The sequence below is a fragment of the Nothobranchius furzeri genome, chromosome 5, assembly GCF_043380555.1.
Source record: "Nothobranchius furzeri strain GRZ-AD chromosome 5, NfurGRZ-RIMD1, whole genome shotgun sequence".
Classification (NCBI taxonomy): domain Eukaryota; kingdom Metazoa; phylum Chordata; class Actinopteri; order Cyprinodontiformes; family Nothobranchiidae; genus Nothobranchius; species Nothobranchius furzeri.
The window spans coordinates 29,748,178-29,764,650 of NC_091745.1; the positions used below are offsets into that span (position 1 = coordinate 29,748,178).

Consider the following 16,473-nt stretch of genomic DNA (forward strand, 5'->3'; position numbering starts at 1 on the left):
TAACTATTTGGTATGCAGGGTGCACTGCTGCAGACAGGTGAGTGCTTCAGAGGGTTATACATTCAGCCCAGAGGATCATTGGCTGCTCGCTGCCCAGCCTGGAGGACTTAGCATACCCCGGTTATCTCAGCAGGGCTTCCAACATCATTAAGGACAAGTTCCATCCTGGGAACCACTTGTTTCAGCTGTTGCCATCAGGTCGTCGGTACAGACCCCAGAGGACCAGGACAAACCGCTTCAGAGAGTTTATTTCCCAGGGATATCATGGCAGTTAACAACAAAAAGAACATGCTAATTTGAAAGGACATGTTCTTATTTTATCTAATGTTTGCAGATGCAGCCCTGATGGAACCACACAAGCTGCATGGTTCTAATTTTGTACAATTTATGAAGGAAGGATTTGTCCGGACTGAATTTTAATTATTGTAGTGTTATGTATTTGTTACAGGGAAGTATTTGTCCTGACTGAATTTTAATTGTTAAGTGTTATGTAGCTCTTTCAACTTGCACCCGGGAGTGGCTTCCAAATTTCGTTGTACGAGTGTGTACAGTGACAATAAAGGATATTCTATTCTATTCTATTTATACTAGCTTAAAAATACTTCATTAAGTCTACTAAAGGTTGGTTCATGCTTGACGCGTCCGCGAGGTCCGCATGGCTCCGCGTGGAAAAGTTGTGTCATTTTAACAACCACGCCCCTCCACCGCGCCTCCGCACGGCCCAAAATTTCCGCAACGCGCACCTAGGAAATTTTCTAACCACGCGGACGGTGATTCAGCTCTCAGAGATCACCGTGATCAACATGTTGTTAATAATTCTTGGAGAGAAATAGCTCGCACTGTCGGAAAAGACGAGAACGCTGTTAAAAATGCTGGAATGCCATATTGTAAACAGTAATTTCTACTTCTACTACGGTGTAGTGTTGGATGCATGCCGTAGAGCTCCATGCTGCCCCCTACAGTTTGGGAGAGCATTGGCGCACCGCAGACGAGCCGCATGAACCATAAACGCTGCAAGTTGTGAAGCACGTTCCAGCCGCGAGCCGCATCACCAAGCGGAAAGTGAATGTGTCAAGCATAAACCAAGCTTAAGCAGGGGTGTAGAAGGTGTTTAACAGGGCCAGCCCAGTAATTATCTTGGACCAAAATAAAAGGGGCAGAAAGTCACATAAAGGGGACAAAAGGAGATGTTTTTCCAGACGCCAAGAAAAATTAATTGCGCACCCCCTGCAAAGTGTGTCACTGAGAGTTTAAAACAAAAATTATTCTTGTGCAAATATTGGTGTATTCACCTTTAATACTAGTTATTAAAATGCTGATCACCTGAATCTGGATGTTGTGTGGCTTTGTGTTTGTGTTCACTCACAATGTCCTGGCAGATGTACCCAATGGCCTCCAGCGTGGACTCCTTCATGTGTTCGGTGCTTGATGGATCGGTGACATTGGCAACCAATTGTGGAATCAGCTCAGGCCAAAAGTTTACTGGGATTTCTGCACAGGCGATGCCAGCGACGCACTGTGAAGCAGAGCTTGGCCGATATGTCTCTGTCCCCAAAGTCTGCAGAACCTACCAAGCACGGATGGGTAATGTTAATAAATGTTAATGAACTAAAGATGGACCTGGCACAGAGGAACAGTGAGGACTTAGTCCCCCGTATGCTTATGCTGCTCAAGTTTATGCAGTGCAACTAACTAAAGCTAACCTTTCCCTTGCTACAGACAGGATGAGGTGTAGTCACCTGACTTCACCCCATCTGGTCAGTAGCACAGCACCATAAAATAAAATACTAAACATACAGACATGGGCATAACTGTAGTCATGAATTTCAGTGTCTATGTTTGGTTCTATACAGTTTTATAAAACAAGATTTTTTGCTTTCTTTGCAACCAGACCAGATCACAGAAATCTGGGTTTCCCACAGAAAATGAGTTAAGCCCGGCGGCTTTGGCCGTCGGGGGGGGGGATCACTGCTTTTTCTCACCAGTATCAGCTGATGGAGGGCTCTAGTTTTGTTGCACTGTTTGTGTCAGTGGACACGGCAGGGTCGGGGAGGGGGGCGGGGCATGACACTTAGCCTGGCGGGTGGCCAAGCAAAGCCTGGCTTATAAAGCACTGAGGGAAACCCTGAGAAATTACAGCTGTACCAAAGCTATAACAAGTGTTACGGTGTCAGGTTTCTAACTAGCGTGAGACTGGCGTGGTTAGCGTGTGCACTTCTGATGAAGTTCATAATGGTCCCTGGAATCCTTAACATGAGAAAACATTGCTTACAAAGTTCTTGATCTCGCGGCGAGCGTTTGTGTCGATGCCCAGCCATCGCTGCTGGTACTGCGTCTTGACATCAGGGTCTTTGGAGGTCAGAGAGTTCTTCACTTGCAGACCTGCAGCTACTCGAGCCACCTGAGTGTTTCCTGGATTCGCCAACACTTTGGACAACTCCACCAGGAATGTGGGCTGGGGGAAAAAGAAAGGAGAACATAGTGAGAACTCTGAAGGTATCAGCTGTCTAATGTGTGCATTTGGCTCAATCCATCCGCGAATTGTTTTCAGTGGGGATTCGGAACATTTCTGTAAAGTTTTGGGGGGAAAAACAGTTCAGCTCTTTGGATGGTTTTAGCTAAAGTTAGGGTTTAGTTCTCACCCAGTAGATACCTATTTAAGCACCACCAAAAAATTCAATATCTCATCATGCTCAATGACAAACGCCAGCCTCTACCTTTCCTTTTCTGCACCTGCAGGGTTGTAAAACCTGTCTCCATCACCTGCAATTGTTCCACACCCACAGATCATATAACAGCTCACGGTCTGATCTAACAGCTGCAGCCAGACGAGCATCTCACTGAGATCAAAACAATGTTTTAATGGGAACCTGAATTAAAAACCAAACCACTCTGATTTTACACCACAGGTGCATTGTTTGGTTGTTTTTTGTGAATTTTCTTTCTTCCCCACGCTACACTTACAGAACACATTGAGCTCGGCAGTCCAGACCAGACAGGAAACCAGACAAGAGCAGTATAAGGCAATAGGGAAATTTAAAAATAAAAGACAGTCTAATTTTCTCTCCCTCCCTCCCAGAGTTGTATAATTTTTCCCACCGCCAATCGTGAGTCCAAAAAAAAAGACGATTTATTCGTGCATGTGACGTCATGACGCACAGACTGATTTGCGAACACATAAGCCCAAAACATAAGATTATTTTTTTTATATACAAGAGCAGCACACATGTTTGCCGGAAGAGAAATTTATATTTTCCTTTTTGTTTAATTTTGTATTTGTAGTTTGGTAGAGTGACTTATAAACGGCTCGTATTAAACACGGTTATAATGTTAAAAAGAAGCCTCATCTTTGTTTCCCTGTGGTGCCCACTGTTATATTTTATTTAAGCAAAATGTTTCTTTCTGAACAAAAACTTTAAGGATTATTTCTATGGGGATGGAATGAATCGCTGCTGCGTTTGGACACACTCTGAGGTGGCAGCATTTGCTTGCTGCCAGAGGTCACATGATCCATTTATCCCCGTCACTTACATTTTTAAAATAATGAATACCGTATTTTCTGGAGTATAAGTCACACCAGCCATAAAATGTCTAATGAAGAAGAAAAAAAAACATAAAAGTTGCACTGGACTATAAGTCGCATTTTGGGGGGAAATTTTATTTTTCTTACAAAATCTGAAACCAAGCATTTCACATTGCAAGGCCTCCTTCAGCCTGACGGCTCCCCGAACCTCTGGTGTCCACCAGCGGGTACGGGGGTTGCCACCACGACTGGCACCGGCCACCTTGCGACCACAGCTAGCAACAGCCTCCTCAACAATCGCAGAGTGGAACAAGGCCCACTCGGGAGTCAATGTCCCCCACTGCTCTCGGGACGCGGTCAAAGCTCTGCCGGAGGTGGGAGTTGAAGACCGTCTTGACAGGTTCTTCTGCCAGGCGTTCCCAGCAGACCCTCACTATTGAGTTTGGGTCTGCCAGGTCTACGCGGCATGTTCCCTTTCCATCTGATCCAACTCACCACCAGGTGGTGATCAGTTGACAGCTCCGCTCCTCTCTTCACTCGGGTGTCCAAAACATACGGCCGCAGGTCAGATGATACGACTACAAAGTCTATCATCGACCTGCGACCTAGGCTGCCCTGGTACCAAGTGTACCGGTGGGCATCCTTATGTTCGAACATGGTGTTCGTTATGGCCAAACTGCGGCTCTCACAGAAGTCCAATAACGAAACACCACTCGAGGTCAGATCAGGCGGGCTGTTCCTCCCAATCACACCCCTCCAGGTCATGCTGTCATCACCCATGTGAGCATTGAAGTCCCCCAGCAGGACAATGGAGTCCCCTGATGGAGCACTATCTAGCACTCGTCCCAGGGACTCCAAAAAGGGTGGGTACTCTGAACTGATGTTTGGTCCATAAGCACAAACAACAGTCAGGACCCGTTCCCCGACCCGAAGACAGGGAAGCTACCCTCTCGTCCCCCAGGGTAAACCCCAACACACTGGCAGAGAGTCTTGGGGCAAACAAAAAGCCAACCCCAGCCCTCCGCCTCTCACCCGGAGCAACTCCAGCAAAGGAGAGTGCCCAACCCCTCTCAAGGACTTGGGTTCCAGAGCCAATGCTATGTGTTGAGGTGAGTCCGACTATATCTAGCCGGTACCGCTCAACCTCTGCCACAAGCTCCTGCTCCTTCCCAACCAGTGAGGTGACGTTCCATGTCCCATAAACCAGTTTCCTTGTCCGGGAATCGGACTGCCAAGGCTCCCGCCTCGGTCTGCCACCCAGTCCACACTGCACCGGACCCTTCATGTTCCTCCTGCGGGTGGTGGGTCCACAGTTGGATGAGCCCATGTATCCGGTTCAGGCCGGGCCCCATGGGCAAAAGCCCGCCCACCAGGTGCTCGCCCACGAGCCCCAACCCCAAGCCTGGCTCCAGGGTGGGACCCTGGTAACCCCCGGGGCCGGGTACTCCAACTCTTTGATTGTACATCCATGAAAGATCCTCTGAACCGTTCTTTCACCCTTCACCTAAGACCAATTTGTCATGGGAGACCCTACCAGGGGCACAAAGTGCCCAAGACAACCTAGCTCCTAGGATCATTAGGGCACTCAAACTCCTCCACCACGATAAGGTGACGGTTCAAGGAGGAGGTTCCTTCTGCTCCGCGTAGACCTGAACTGGTCACCTGCAGCTTGTGTGTAATCAAATGTCTCTAGGGAGCTTGCTGAAGAGGTTATGAGCTTCTAGACTTTTGCCTCAGACAGACTCATGGCTGTTTAAATAATGTTCTGGATGGATCCGTGCTCTGCTGACACACTCAAAGCAAGTGCTGAATAAGGGTGAGCGCTACTTCAGCCAGAGTTTTAAATCAGGAAACATTCTCCAAATGAAATAACCAGAAGTCTTCCAGAGTCTGAAAGACAGAAGGGTTTCCACTTTACACTCAACGCCGCGCTGTAGTGCACGATGTCGAGTGCATCACAGACGCTCTCCAAACCCCTCCTCAGCGTGGTGCTTGCGCGTGCAACGTCAGCAACCAGAGGCGGAGGGGGTGAGAAAAGGCTCAGATGCACTGATGGAGACCTGTTCTTAATTGTTACCTCTGCGATGTTCTCCGTGCATAGCGTATAAAATATTCGTCAATAACAAATATACAAATCGCCTCCTGTAAAAAACAACTTTATACATAAAGTGAGGTCCAACTGAAAAGCAGAAACAAAGGCAGCAATAAAGTCACAGCTCTGAGCTTCTTTGAACAAAAGGCTCCTGGTTGTCATGTAAACTTTCATCCTCTCCATCTATAAACACCTAACAAACTTCACCGAACAAACTGTTTTCACTACATCATTTCACCTTCAGGATTGTTTCTATAGATCATCCTACCTCAAGTCAAGTCAGAGACCTTGAAACACTGTTAATCCAGTGTTTCCTAAATAATTCAAATACTAACCCCTAAACCTCTGGCTGAGATACCATCCACGTTAAAACAGAAACTTCAAAAGCAAGACAATGCAAATAACAATGATGCCATTCACTTCTTTTCATCCCCTCTGTTTAATTTGACTTCTTTTATTTTACCTCATTCGTTCCTGAGCCCTTTGGGAACCAGTGTGGACAGTAAGCCCTAAAGATGTGACACAGCAAAACAACGCTCAAGTTTCTAAAGTAAAAAACATGTTTTATTGACACATATGGAAAGGCTGAAATCAGATCTCAAATAAAAAAAGGAAAACTGCTAAAAACGTTGTTTGTGCCAGCGGTGCGAAGTGAGTGTGAATCCAAGGTAGTCGTCAATGTCCTGCCTTCTGCAACAAGGGCTCATGAGGCTTTCAAAACTGATCCTAAAAGCTACTCTTATAATTTATTTTACTGACGGGATGTTAAAGCAGCAGAAGGACAAGCTCAGTCTCTCCCCCACCTGATGGTGCTTAGTGAATGCACTGCAGTGAGTTGTTACCACCAGCTTTTTAAAAATGCAGGGAAACACATAAATACAAGTAAATGTTCAGAAATATTGGGTCTGCTGCAGCAAAGCCTACAAACACCAACAGAGAAATTGTTCTGTATTTATTTCCTCAAGTGCTGAAATTTACTGTAAAACGTTCACAGCAACGGGACTCTTGGCAGAAAATAATTCATCTTTCCAAGTCAGTTACCATCACTAATCCTGCATGATTACTGAACAATTTGGATCTGGAGTAAGGTCAAGAACCTGATTTCAGCAAGAACCCAGTTAGAAATTAAAATCTTTAAAAAGGGACCTTAAACTGACACATAGAAAAATAACTCAGCTGTAGTCAGCTGGTTAACGAGGTGAATGTACTTCCGTTTATCTTGGGTTTAGTTGATTTGGAGGGTGGCGCTTACAGGCCGAGTGTGTTCGTCCCTGTGTGTGTGTGTTTATTTTGTGTTGGGAAAAGAAGGGAGGAGAAGCCAGCGACTCTGCAGCTGTCCGAAGCCCCTCTCCTCTGGCCTGCAGCAGCAGCCCTGCCGGCCTCTGCCTCCTCCGTTAGGGGTCTACTACTAACCAGGTTCTCTATCGCCGCCTGCTCCAGAAACTTCTGCGCCGCCTCCAGTTCATTCCGATCTGAGAAGAGAAAGAAGTGTTACTCCAGTAGGCGGGCACACAATGAGCCCTGACCCGGTTTAATGTCCGATCCACTCCAAACATCGTTAATAGCTACCTAAATGAGTGACATTGATTCCACGCAGTCACATTTGCACGCTGCTAACCGCCCTGCCGAGGCTGGCACATGCGCGTTAGCAGCTAACATTAGCCCCACTGTGGAACACGTTTCTGGAACACCAAGTGGCGCTAACTGCCTGAAAACAGTAATAACTGTAGATAAAGACACTAATCGAAGACCACAACCAAACGACCACTTCTATTAGTTGCTAATCTGAACCGTAAAGGAAATGGTCGAGACTTAGAATGACACCCACTAACAAGCTAATGGAGCGGCTCCACCAGACCTGGGCAGGGTCGGTCTTCGGTTCAGCTTCCTGTAGCGACCCTATCAGCCGCCACGGGGCCCAATTTTAACGACTTGTTAAGACAAAACGTATGGAAACGGTCAGAGTAGGCATGATGACTACTTTTACCCTAAACTGCAATAAAACTACCGGCAGAGTGCGAAGTCACTGTCCGTGTCAGGCCCGAGCGTTAGCTCGGTTAGCTTCTTCCTCCGCCCTGCCGTAAACTTTTCTCACGCTTCTCATTGCAACTCAACACAACTACTCTGAAAATTCACCATCACACCCTGGCTGAGGTGCGCATACACCCCCAGTACTCACCTGGAGAGACTGTCTTTTCCAGAATAGTGATGAGCTCCATTCCGTGTCCCGGCTGCCGCTTGCTTCACTCGAACAGGTTCGGCGCCCTCAGCGGGTTGGATTGCCTCCACGGAGCTCAGTGAGTACGAGCTACAGGGCGGGTTCGGTGTATGCTAGAAGATGTGGATATTCCCCTGGTGCTCGCTCAATGGTTTCTCACGGATGGAGCGGGAAATGTTAACGGCAGTGTCGCGCGCAGGAAGGTCTCAGAGTTTCACCGCATCGCGAGGGAAAGGACCGCGCGCTTCTCTACGCGGAGGGATATCACGCTCTGACGCACGCGTCAGTGATGCAGTCTTCTACCTCTCAGATTTTGAATGCGGATTGATGTTATACTGCCAGCTTCTGGTTGGGAGTGGGAAAGTGCGGTGCCCGTCTGGTGACAATTTTCATGTTTGTCCCATCACGTATGTACTATATATTATCAAGTTTGTACCATATACTTTTCACGTTTATAGAATTTATTATCAAGTTTTTACAATACAGATATTAGAAAGAATGTGACATTTATATTCAGAGGTGGAAAGAGTACTAAAATTTCCTACTTAAGTATGAGTACCAGTACTTTGATCATTTTTTACTCAAGTACAAGTAAAAGTACTTGCCTGAATTTTTACTCAAGTAAAAGTAAAAAGAATCGTAAATAAAATGTTCTCAAAGTAAAAGTTACTTAGTTACATTTTTGTCAGCGTAAGGATGGTTACATCAGTGCAAAACCACAACACCAGTTCACAACACACTCGTGTCACGCACACACGCGGACACACACACAGTTTGATGGAAGGATTTCTATCCAGTCAGTGAGAACAGGACGTGCACATTGATTGGACGAGGTTTTTCTAGGATTGTACGTTTCAATTGTGATTAAAATTATTCTTTATTTTGAAAAAAAAAAAGTTTATTTCTACATGCCATCAGCATGTGAGGTATCTCAATGTTCTCATGACAAAACTCTAACATGAGACTGTGCTCTAACCTGTCACATAACAAGCTAAATGAAAGTCAAACATTTCAGATGGACCGTATGACAGCTGCTAACGTTGGCCCTGCCCTACTTTACCTCTACATTACAGTTCCTTTATCCATGTCCATCCTAGAGCTCCTCTCTGACTTTCATGCTTATTTAGAGCAGCAGATTTTTAAAGTTAGCAGAGTTCATCCTTGGTAGTGGGTTCAATCACTCATTTAAAGATATCGGCCAGAGGCAAAATTCGTTTGAAGAGCATGTGTAAATGTGTATTAAAACCTCAGATGAAAAAGGTTTTTGGATTTTGACGACTGGAATTGTAAGAAAATCTGATGTTTGTGACCGGCGCGGGAAAAACAGAAACTAACTTCTGGTCTAAGCCCTGGGCAGCTGGTGACGTTATATTGTACAAAAATAGAAACATCGTATGAACAATATGTTTTTATTGTTAGGATGTAAAACATGTAGCATTAAAAGTCTAGAGTACTGGCAGTTCACCTGGAGGTAGAGCGGGTTGTCCCGGAAATGGAAGGTTGCAGGTTCAATCTCAGCCAGAGAATGCTGCTGTTGTGTCCTTGTGCAAGACCCACCTTGCCTGCTGGTGGTGATCCGAGGGACTGGTGGCGCCAGAGCTTTGCAGCCTCACCTCTGTTGGTGTGCCTCAGAGCAGCTGTGGTTCTGCGTACATTTTAGGGCACCCTCAGGTCTCAGGTGTCAGACTTCAGACCATAGGGAAAAAAAGCATCAGGTTTCAGAAAAAAATCTTCAGGGGAGAGTTGCTACATTTAAAATGATGGTCTTACCCAGAATAAATTACTTATTCTCGATGATCCCAAACAAACCTCCAGCTGTCTGGTTTAAATCTCTGGACTCCTCAATTACTAAATTCCTTTGGCAGGATAAACCTCCACGAATTAGCTTAAAAACGCTTCAGAAGACCAAAGACAGAGGAGGACTGGATTTACCCAACTTTTATTATTATTTCTTAGCCAACAGGCTGCAATATATACCAAGATGGTTGCAAGATAACCCACTAGATGAGTCCTGGTTAGATATAGAACATACACTTTGCAATACGAAAGAGCTTTCAGACTTACCATTTATTAGCTCAAGCATAAGAAAACATGAAAACTTCAAAAGTATTAATATCAGCACTTCTCTGACGGCATGGTGGGAGTATCTTAAAATGACAGAGTCTTCACTAGTACCATGCAGACGCACACCTATCTGGAATAATCCTGATATTTTGCAAAACAACAAAATGATGAACCTTCCGGACTGGAAAAATAAAGGAATCCTATACCTGGAACACATATATGAAGGATTGGACTTCATTCCATTTAATCAAATAGTCTCCCAATTTGGAATGGATAAGAATAGCTTTTTAGAATATCACCAAATTAAATCTGTAGTCAAACAAAAATTTAAGCTCAATAAAATAGAATTACAAACACCACCAAGGGTATTAGACTTTTATAATCTCAAACCCCCCCAAACTACTGTCTAAAGTGTATAAGACACTGTCCAAAATAGACGATAAAATTGCAATCCCTATTGAAAAATGGGAGGTGGATCTATCAGTTAGCTTTGACCAGGACTTCTGGTCCCAAACTTGTTTAAAAACTTTTAAAATGATCAGACACCCCAATTTACAATTAATTCAGTACAAAATTCTACACAGAGTACACTATACAGTTCATCGGATGTTCAAGATGGGGTTTGTGTCGTCTGACACCTGTACACACTACACAAACAACATTCCTGACAATTACATTCATGCACTGTGGTCCTGTCCACCTGTCCAGGAATTTTGGGGTAGAGTATGTGAGGATCTGTCAAAATGTCTGAAATGTCATATCCCAACTTCCCCCTCTCTTTGTTTACTGGGAAACCTGGACAATGTCCCGATTGAAACATCTTTGGTTCACGTGGTTCTGACTGCCATATGCATCGCTAAGAAAACTATCCTCTTGAATTGGAAAAATAGAGAACGTCTCTGCATTAACCAGTATAGAAATCTTTTGTTAGATCATATTGCACTTGATTTAGCCTCTGCTTCCACTTCAGATGAATCTCTCTGGGCTCCTTTGATCGGTTCCATCACATAGCGAGGGTGGGGGGCCATTGATGTTGTCCTACGGGATGGTGTGGGTGGGGGGGGGGGGGGGGGGGGTCTGAGTTTGGAGTATCCGGATGTTCCCTGGAGGTGGGTTCACTGGGGATGTCTGGGACTGGGGGGCCGTTTCCCCCCTCTGGAGGTGCTTGGGTTGCCTCGGGGGGTGGACTGCTGGCAGTTGTGAGTGGGGTCCCTTGGGAATCTTGGCGGCGGCCATGGGTCACTGCCTGGCGGCTGCAATGCCCCTGGGCGGGTCTGGGTGGGGGCCTGGGGGCTCGGGATTTGGGGGTGGCCGGCCCCGTGTGGGGATCTGGGCGGAGCCTTGGGGGTCGGGTCCTGACATGTATGCTGCCGGGAGGAAGGCAGAGACACACAGCAGTGCCTGGCCCGGGTTCGGGGGCCTCAGGTAGACCTTGGCTCCTCTGCCGTTTCATTACAGGGGAGGGGGAGGTCCAGGAGGGGGAGGACCCAACCTTACCTGGATGTCCCATGTCTTATATATTCTGGAAGTTGTGCAAATGCAGGGGTGGGCATAGATATTCTGCTGGGATGGGGCTGGGTTGGTGCCCTCGGACTCCGTGAGGCTCTGTAATGCTGCTGCTTTGGGCCCTGGCAGGATGGGCTGGGGTCTCCATGCCCTGGGTGGCAGTTTGGCAACAGAGGTGCCTATTGGAGCCAGTAGGGGAGCTGGCTCCCTGGAGGGCTACGCCCAACCAGCCATTCCTCCCCATCCCTGCATATTTCTCTCCTCCTGCTCCCTCACATCATCACACAAACATACACATAGGACCTTGGGGGGTGGGCAAGACAGGGAGTGCGGGTATGGACCCCATTTCCGCATTCCTGTAGCAACCTGCCCCCCAATTTTATTTGCACCTTATACACTTCCACTGACGACATTCCACACAAACACACACTTAGGGCCTTGGGAGTGAGCACATTCAACGGCATTTGGCAGGGGGATATTTCAGCCTCCTCCTGAGTGCCGGTGCCCACTTCCAATTTTAAACCGCACTTAGACACTGATGGCTGAGGGTGTAAGTGGGGTGGTGCGGTGGCATCAGCTGGCATATGCCGGATGATGCCCGCACTGCCCACTCACCACAGCCATGGAATACACCTCATGACAGCACAACACTATATTGGAGCAGGCGGAGGGAGACTAGGGGTCTTAGCCACCTCTGATGTTGCTAGGCTTCCTGGGGCTGGAGGCTAGGAGGGAGATCTGGCCGCCTGGTTGGGGTCTGGGGTGGTGGGTTGCTGTGCTCAGCGTTGGGCGGGGGAGCCTGCTCATCAGCACCCCAGCAGAAAGGGTCAAACTCTGGTTACCGGTGATGGTTGTACCCAATGTGCAGCAGTACCGGGACCAGAGTGAATAGGGTGTGTATCGGGAGCATGAGTGGGTGTCCGGCGTGCATTTTTGTAAGCCTTGGGTTGTATGTGCATGTGTGAGCATGAGGGAGGGAGCGTGTGACTGTGTTTGTGTATGCCTGTATATGTCAGGTGGGGCCTTTGGGTCCTCCCCTCTCCTGGAACTTCTCTTGATGATATAGATCTTCGTCCCCCCTCCCCCTGCCACACCTGGTGTGGGGGCTTGTGCCTTGGTCTGCCTGGGTGTTCGTGGCAACCGGGTCTGGGGGTTTAAGATTTTGGCATCTGCCTGATAGATCCCGGTGGCTGCCTGGTGGGGTCTGGGTCCCTGGGCTCTGCTGGGTCCCCGGCGGGGGTGGTCGCCCCTGGGTCCCGGGTCGCTGGGTCCCGGGCTCGGCCGGCTAGGGGGTGGGAGGCTGCGGGCGGGCCTGTGGGCTTGCCGCTGATATCTCCAGGGACTCTGCCGGCTGCTGGTTGTGGCCCCCCGGGGCGATCCTCTGTGCCTCTCGAGGGGGGCGGGGGCCTTCCTGGTTGCAGTCTCCTTGGGGTTCCTGCGTTCTGGGGCAGCGCCTGGATCTCTGGGACTTGGAGCTCCCCCTGTCTCCTGCGCATCTTTGGGGGGCGGATCTGTGGTCCCTCACACTCTCTGTTGGACGCTCCTATAGAAAAACCTTAAATAAACAAGTGCGTGTACACACACAGGTGCTCACATGGTGCTTTCAAAAGTATGGGCTTGGGCACGTTCAACACATGTCTTAAGACTATGGTGGGCACTTAATGCACTGTGATTTATTATCGTGATTCTTCAGTTAAGCAATGTTGATTATATATGTGTGTATATGTATATATGTATGTGTATATATATATATATATGTATATATATATATATGTATGTATGTATGTATGTGTGTATATATATATATATATATTTTTTTTTTCTCATCAAGTTGACGCAGTGATAGGTAGATCTTGTTGTATTGTTGTTGTGTCCCTTTTTTGTGTCCTTTTGTTTTTTTTTTTTTTGTCTTTTTCTGCAGGTCTAGAAGCAGACTCTTGTTCATTATTGTTTATTTTTGTGGACCCCCCCCCCCCCTCCTCTCCCCACCTTTTCTTTTCCTTTCTCTTTCACCTCTGTCTCCGTGTCTGGTCGGAATTACAAAGCATTCAACAACAATAACAATAAAGTTTTAAGTATCAGGCGTGACATTAAAAGCAAACGCTTTGATGCTCCACCTGAGAATAAATCTGTAAGGCTCGTCACCAGCATTCAGACATCAATTCTGCTTGCTTCACAGCCAGACAGGACACGGTAAAAAAAAAAAAAAAAAAAAAAGGAAAAAAAAGCATCAGGTTTCAGGAAAAACAGCTCAAGAAAAAAATGTTGTCAAACCAAAAGGCTTCAGGAAAGAACTGTCAGAACTGACTAATTCATTCTAGCTAGCATCAGTGGTGCTGGAGATGCTTGAATTGTGTAATCACCTTGTTTATGTTACAGGGAATGGACCAACTGAAGGCTTATGAGGAGCTAAAAAGATCTTGAAAATGGTAACGAAAACTTTATTAATTGTTTTAGCTAACATTTGCAAGTTAATCTTCTAAGCAGCTACATAATGCTACCAGAATCATGCTATAACAATTTGAAATTGTTTGCCATTATTATTTACGTCACTTTACAGTGGGGCTGGGCGATATGGTCTAAAATCAATTTCACGATATACTGAGGATTTCAGTTCAATTCAATTCAATTCAATTCAAGTTCAATTCAAGTTCAAGTTTATTTATATAGCGCCAAATCACGATAAGAGTCGTCTCAAGGCACTTCACATAATAAAAATTCCAATTCAGGTCAGGTCATTAAGCCAATCAGAAATAATTTTTCCTATATAAGGAACCCAGCAAATTGCATCAACTGACTAGTGTCAGTGACTATACAGCAATCCTCATACTAAGCAAGCATGCAGCGACAGTGGAGAGGAAAACTCCCTTTTAACAGGAAGAAACCTCCAGAGAATCCTGGCTCAGTATAAGCAGCCATCCTCCACTACTCACTGGGGATGGAGAACACAGAGCAGGCGCACACACACACACACACACACACACACACACACACACACACACACACACACACACACACACACACACACACACACACACACACACACACACACACACACACGGACAAGTAATGTGTCTATTGTTATATTGTGATGTCTTAGTAAATATTTTATTTGGTGAAAGATAAACTTTATTGTATTTATCCTAGTGAATCTATAATTAAACGGATAAACTAGTATTAGCACATCAAAGTCAAGGAAACCAAAAAGATATTATCAGGAGAGGGAGAATGTTTAAGTGGTTAGCAGCAGTGTGCTAGTCGATGGCCCCCTCCATGAGGCCACCACAGCTCAGCAGAACATCATTGTAGCTTCTTCTGGTGAGAAAAACACTTAGAGAGAAAATAAAGTTAACAGCTGAAATTTGACAAAATAGTACAGTTACAGAGCAGACTGTAGAAGAAAGTAGTAGAGTGTGAGAAGTGATCAGTGTGTCCTCCAGCAGTCTAAGCCTATAGCAGCATAACTACAGAGATAACTCTGGATAATCTATCCTATTTAGATGGAGGCATGTTGGAGGCAGGGCAAGGAAGAGCCGTCTTTACCGACTGTACACTCCACCTCCCTCTACTCCCCCACTTGTCCAGATTTAGGCTAACATCAGATTTTAACCATAGGCCCTATCAAATAAAAATGTTTTAAGCCTATTCTTAAAAGTAGACAAAGTGTCTGCCTCACAGACTAAAGCTGGGAGCTGGTTCCACAGGAGAGGAGCCTGATAACTAAAAGATCTGCCTCCCATCCTAATTTTAGATATTCTTGGAACCACCAGTAGACCTGCAGTCTGAGAGCGAAGTGCTCGGTTAGGAACGTATGAAACAATCAGATTCCTGATGTATGATGGAGCTTGATTATTAAGAGCTTTATATGTGAGAAGAAGGATCTTAAAATCTATTCTGAATTTAACAGGTAGCCAATGTAGGGAAGCTAAGACAGGAGAGATATGATCTCTCTTTTTAATTCTCATCAGAACTCTAGCTGCAGCATTTTGGACAAGCTGAAGACTTTTAACTACATTCTGTGGACTTCCTGAGAGTAATGAATTACATTAATCCAGTCTTGATGTAATAAATGCATGAACTAGTTTTTCAGCATCACTCCTGGAAAGTATGCTTCTAATCTTAGCAATATTCCGAAGGGGGAAAAAGGAAATCCTACAAACTTGTGAAACCTGGGATTTGAATGACATGTCCTGGTCAAAGATAACACCAAGGTTCCTTGCTTTGTTCGCGGACATTAATGTAATGCCATTAAGGTCAGGCGATTGGCTAAGCAATTTCCTTTTCTGGATTTCTGGTCCAAAGATGAGAACTTCCGTCTTGTCTTGATTTAAAAGCAAAAAGTTTAGAGTCATCCAATTTTTTATGTCCTCAAGACAAGCCTGTAATCTACCCAACCGATTAGGTTCATCAGGGTTAATGGATAAATATAGCTGAGTATCATCAGCATAACAGTGGAAGTTTATCCCATGCTGTCTAATGATTTTACTAATTGGGAGCATATATATAGTAAAAAGAATTGGTCCAAGCACTGAACCCTGTGGTACTCCGCAAGTAACCCTGGAGTATGAAGATTTGTCATGTACGTTTACAAAATGAAATCTGTCAGACAGGTAGAATTTAAACCAGCCTAACTCTGTTCCTTTGATCCCTACAACATGTTCAAGTCTTTCTAAAAGAACATTGCGATCAACTGTGTCAAAGGCAGCACTGAGATCTAACAAGACTAGAACAGACACAAGATTCTTATCTGAGGCCATGAGAATATCATTTGTAACTCTCACTAATGCAGTTTCAGTACTGTGATACTCTCTAAAACCAGACTGAAATTCCTCAAACAGAGCATTAGTGTTTAAATGCTGACATACTTGGATGGCCACTATTTTCTCCAGGACTTTGGATAAAAATGGAATGTTAGATATTGGTCTATAATTCATTGGGTCATCTGGATGCAGAGAAGGCTTCTTAAGTGAAGATTTGATTACAGCAACCTTAAAATCTTGTGGTACATACCCATTTACTAAGGATAGATTGATTATATCTAGAATGGGGACAGTAACCAAAGGAAATGCA

The 16,473-nt window shown here is 45.6% G+C and overlaps 1 protein-coding gene across 1 annotated transcript in view; it reads right to left on the minus strand.

Annotated features, from left to right (window-relative positions):
- kpnb1 (karyopherin (importin) beta 1) overlaps positions 1-8,045 on the minus strand; it is a 36,412-nt gene extending 28,367 nt beyond the window's left edge. The window contains exons 1-4 of the mRNA XM_054734203.2: positions 7,795-8,045; positions 7,029-7,087; positions 2,273-2,455; positions 1,367-1,567 (exon numbers count right to left, since the gene is read on the minus strand). Of these exons, the coding sequence (XP_054590178.1) occupies positions 1,367-1,567; positions 2,273-2,455; positions 7,029-7,087; positions 7,795-7,834 (483 nt within the window). The 5' untranslated portion in view covers positions 7,835-8,045. The remainder of the gene's footprint in view (positions 1-1,366; positions 1,568-2,272; positions 2,456-7,028; positions 7,088-7,794) is intronic.
- Positions 8,046-16,473: the final 8,428 nt, after the last annotated feature.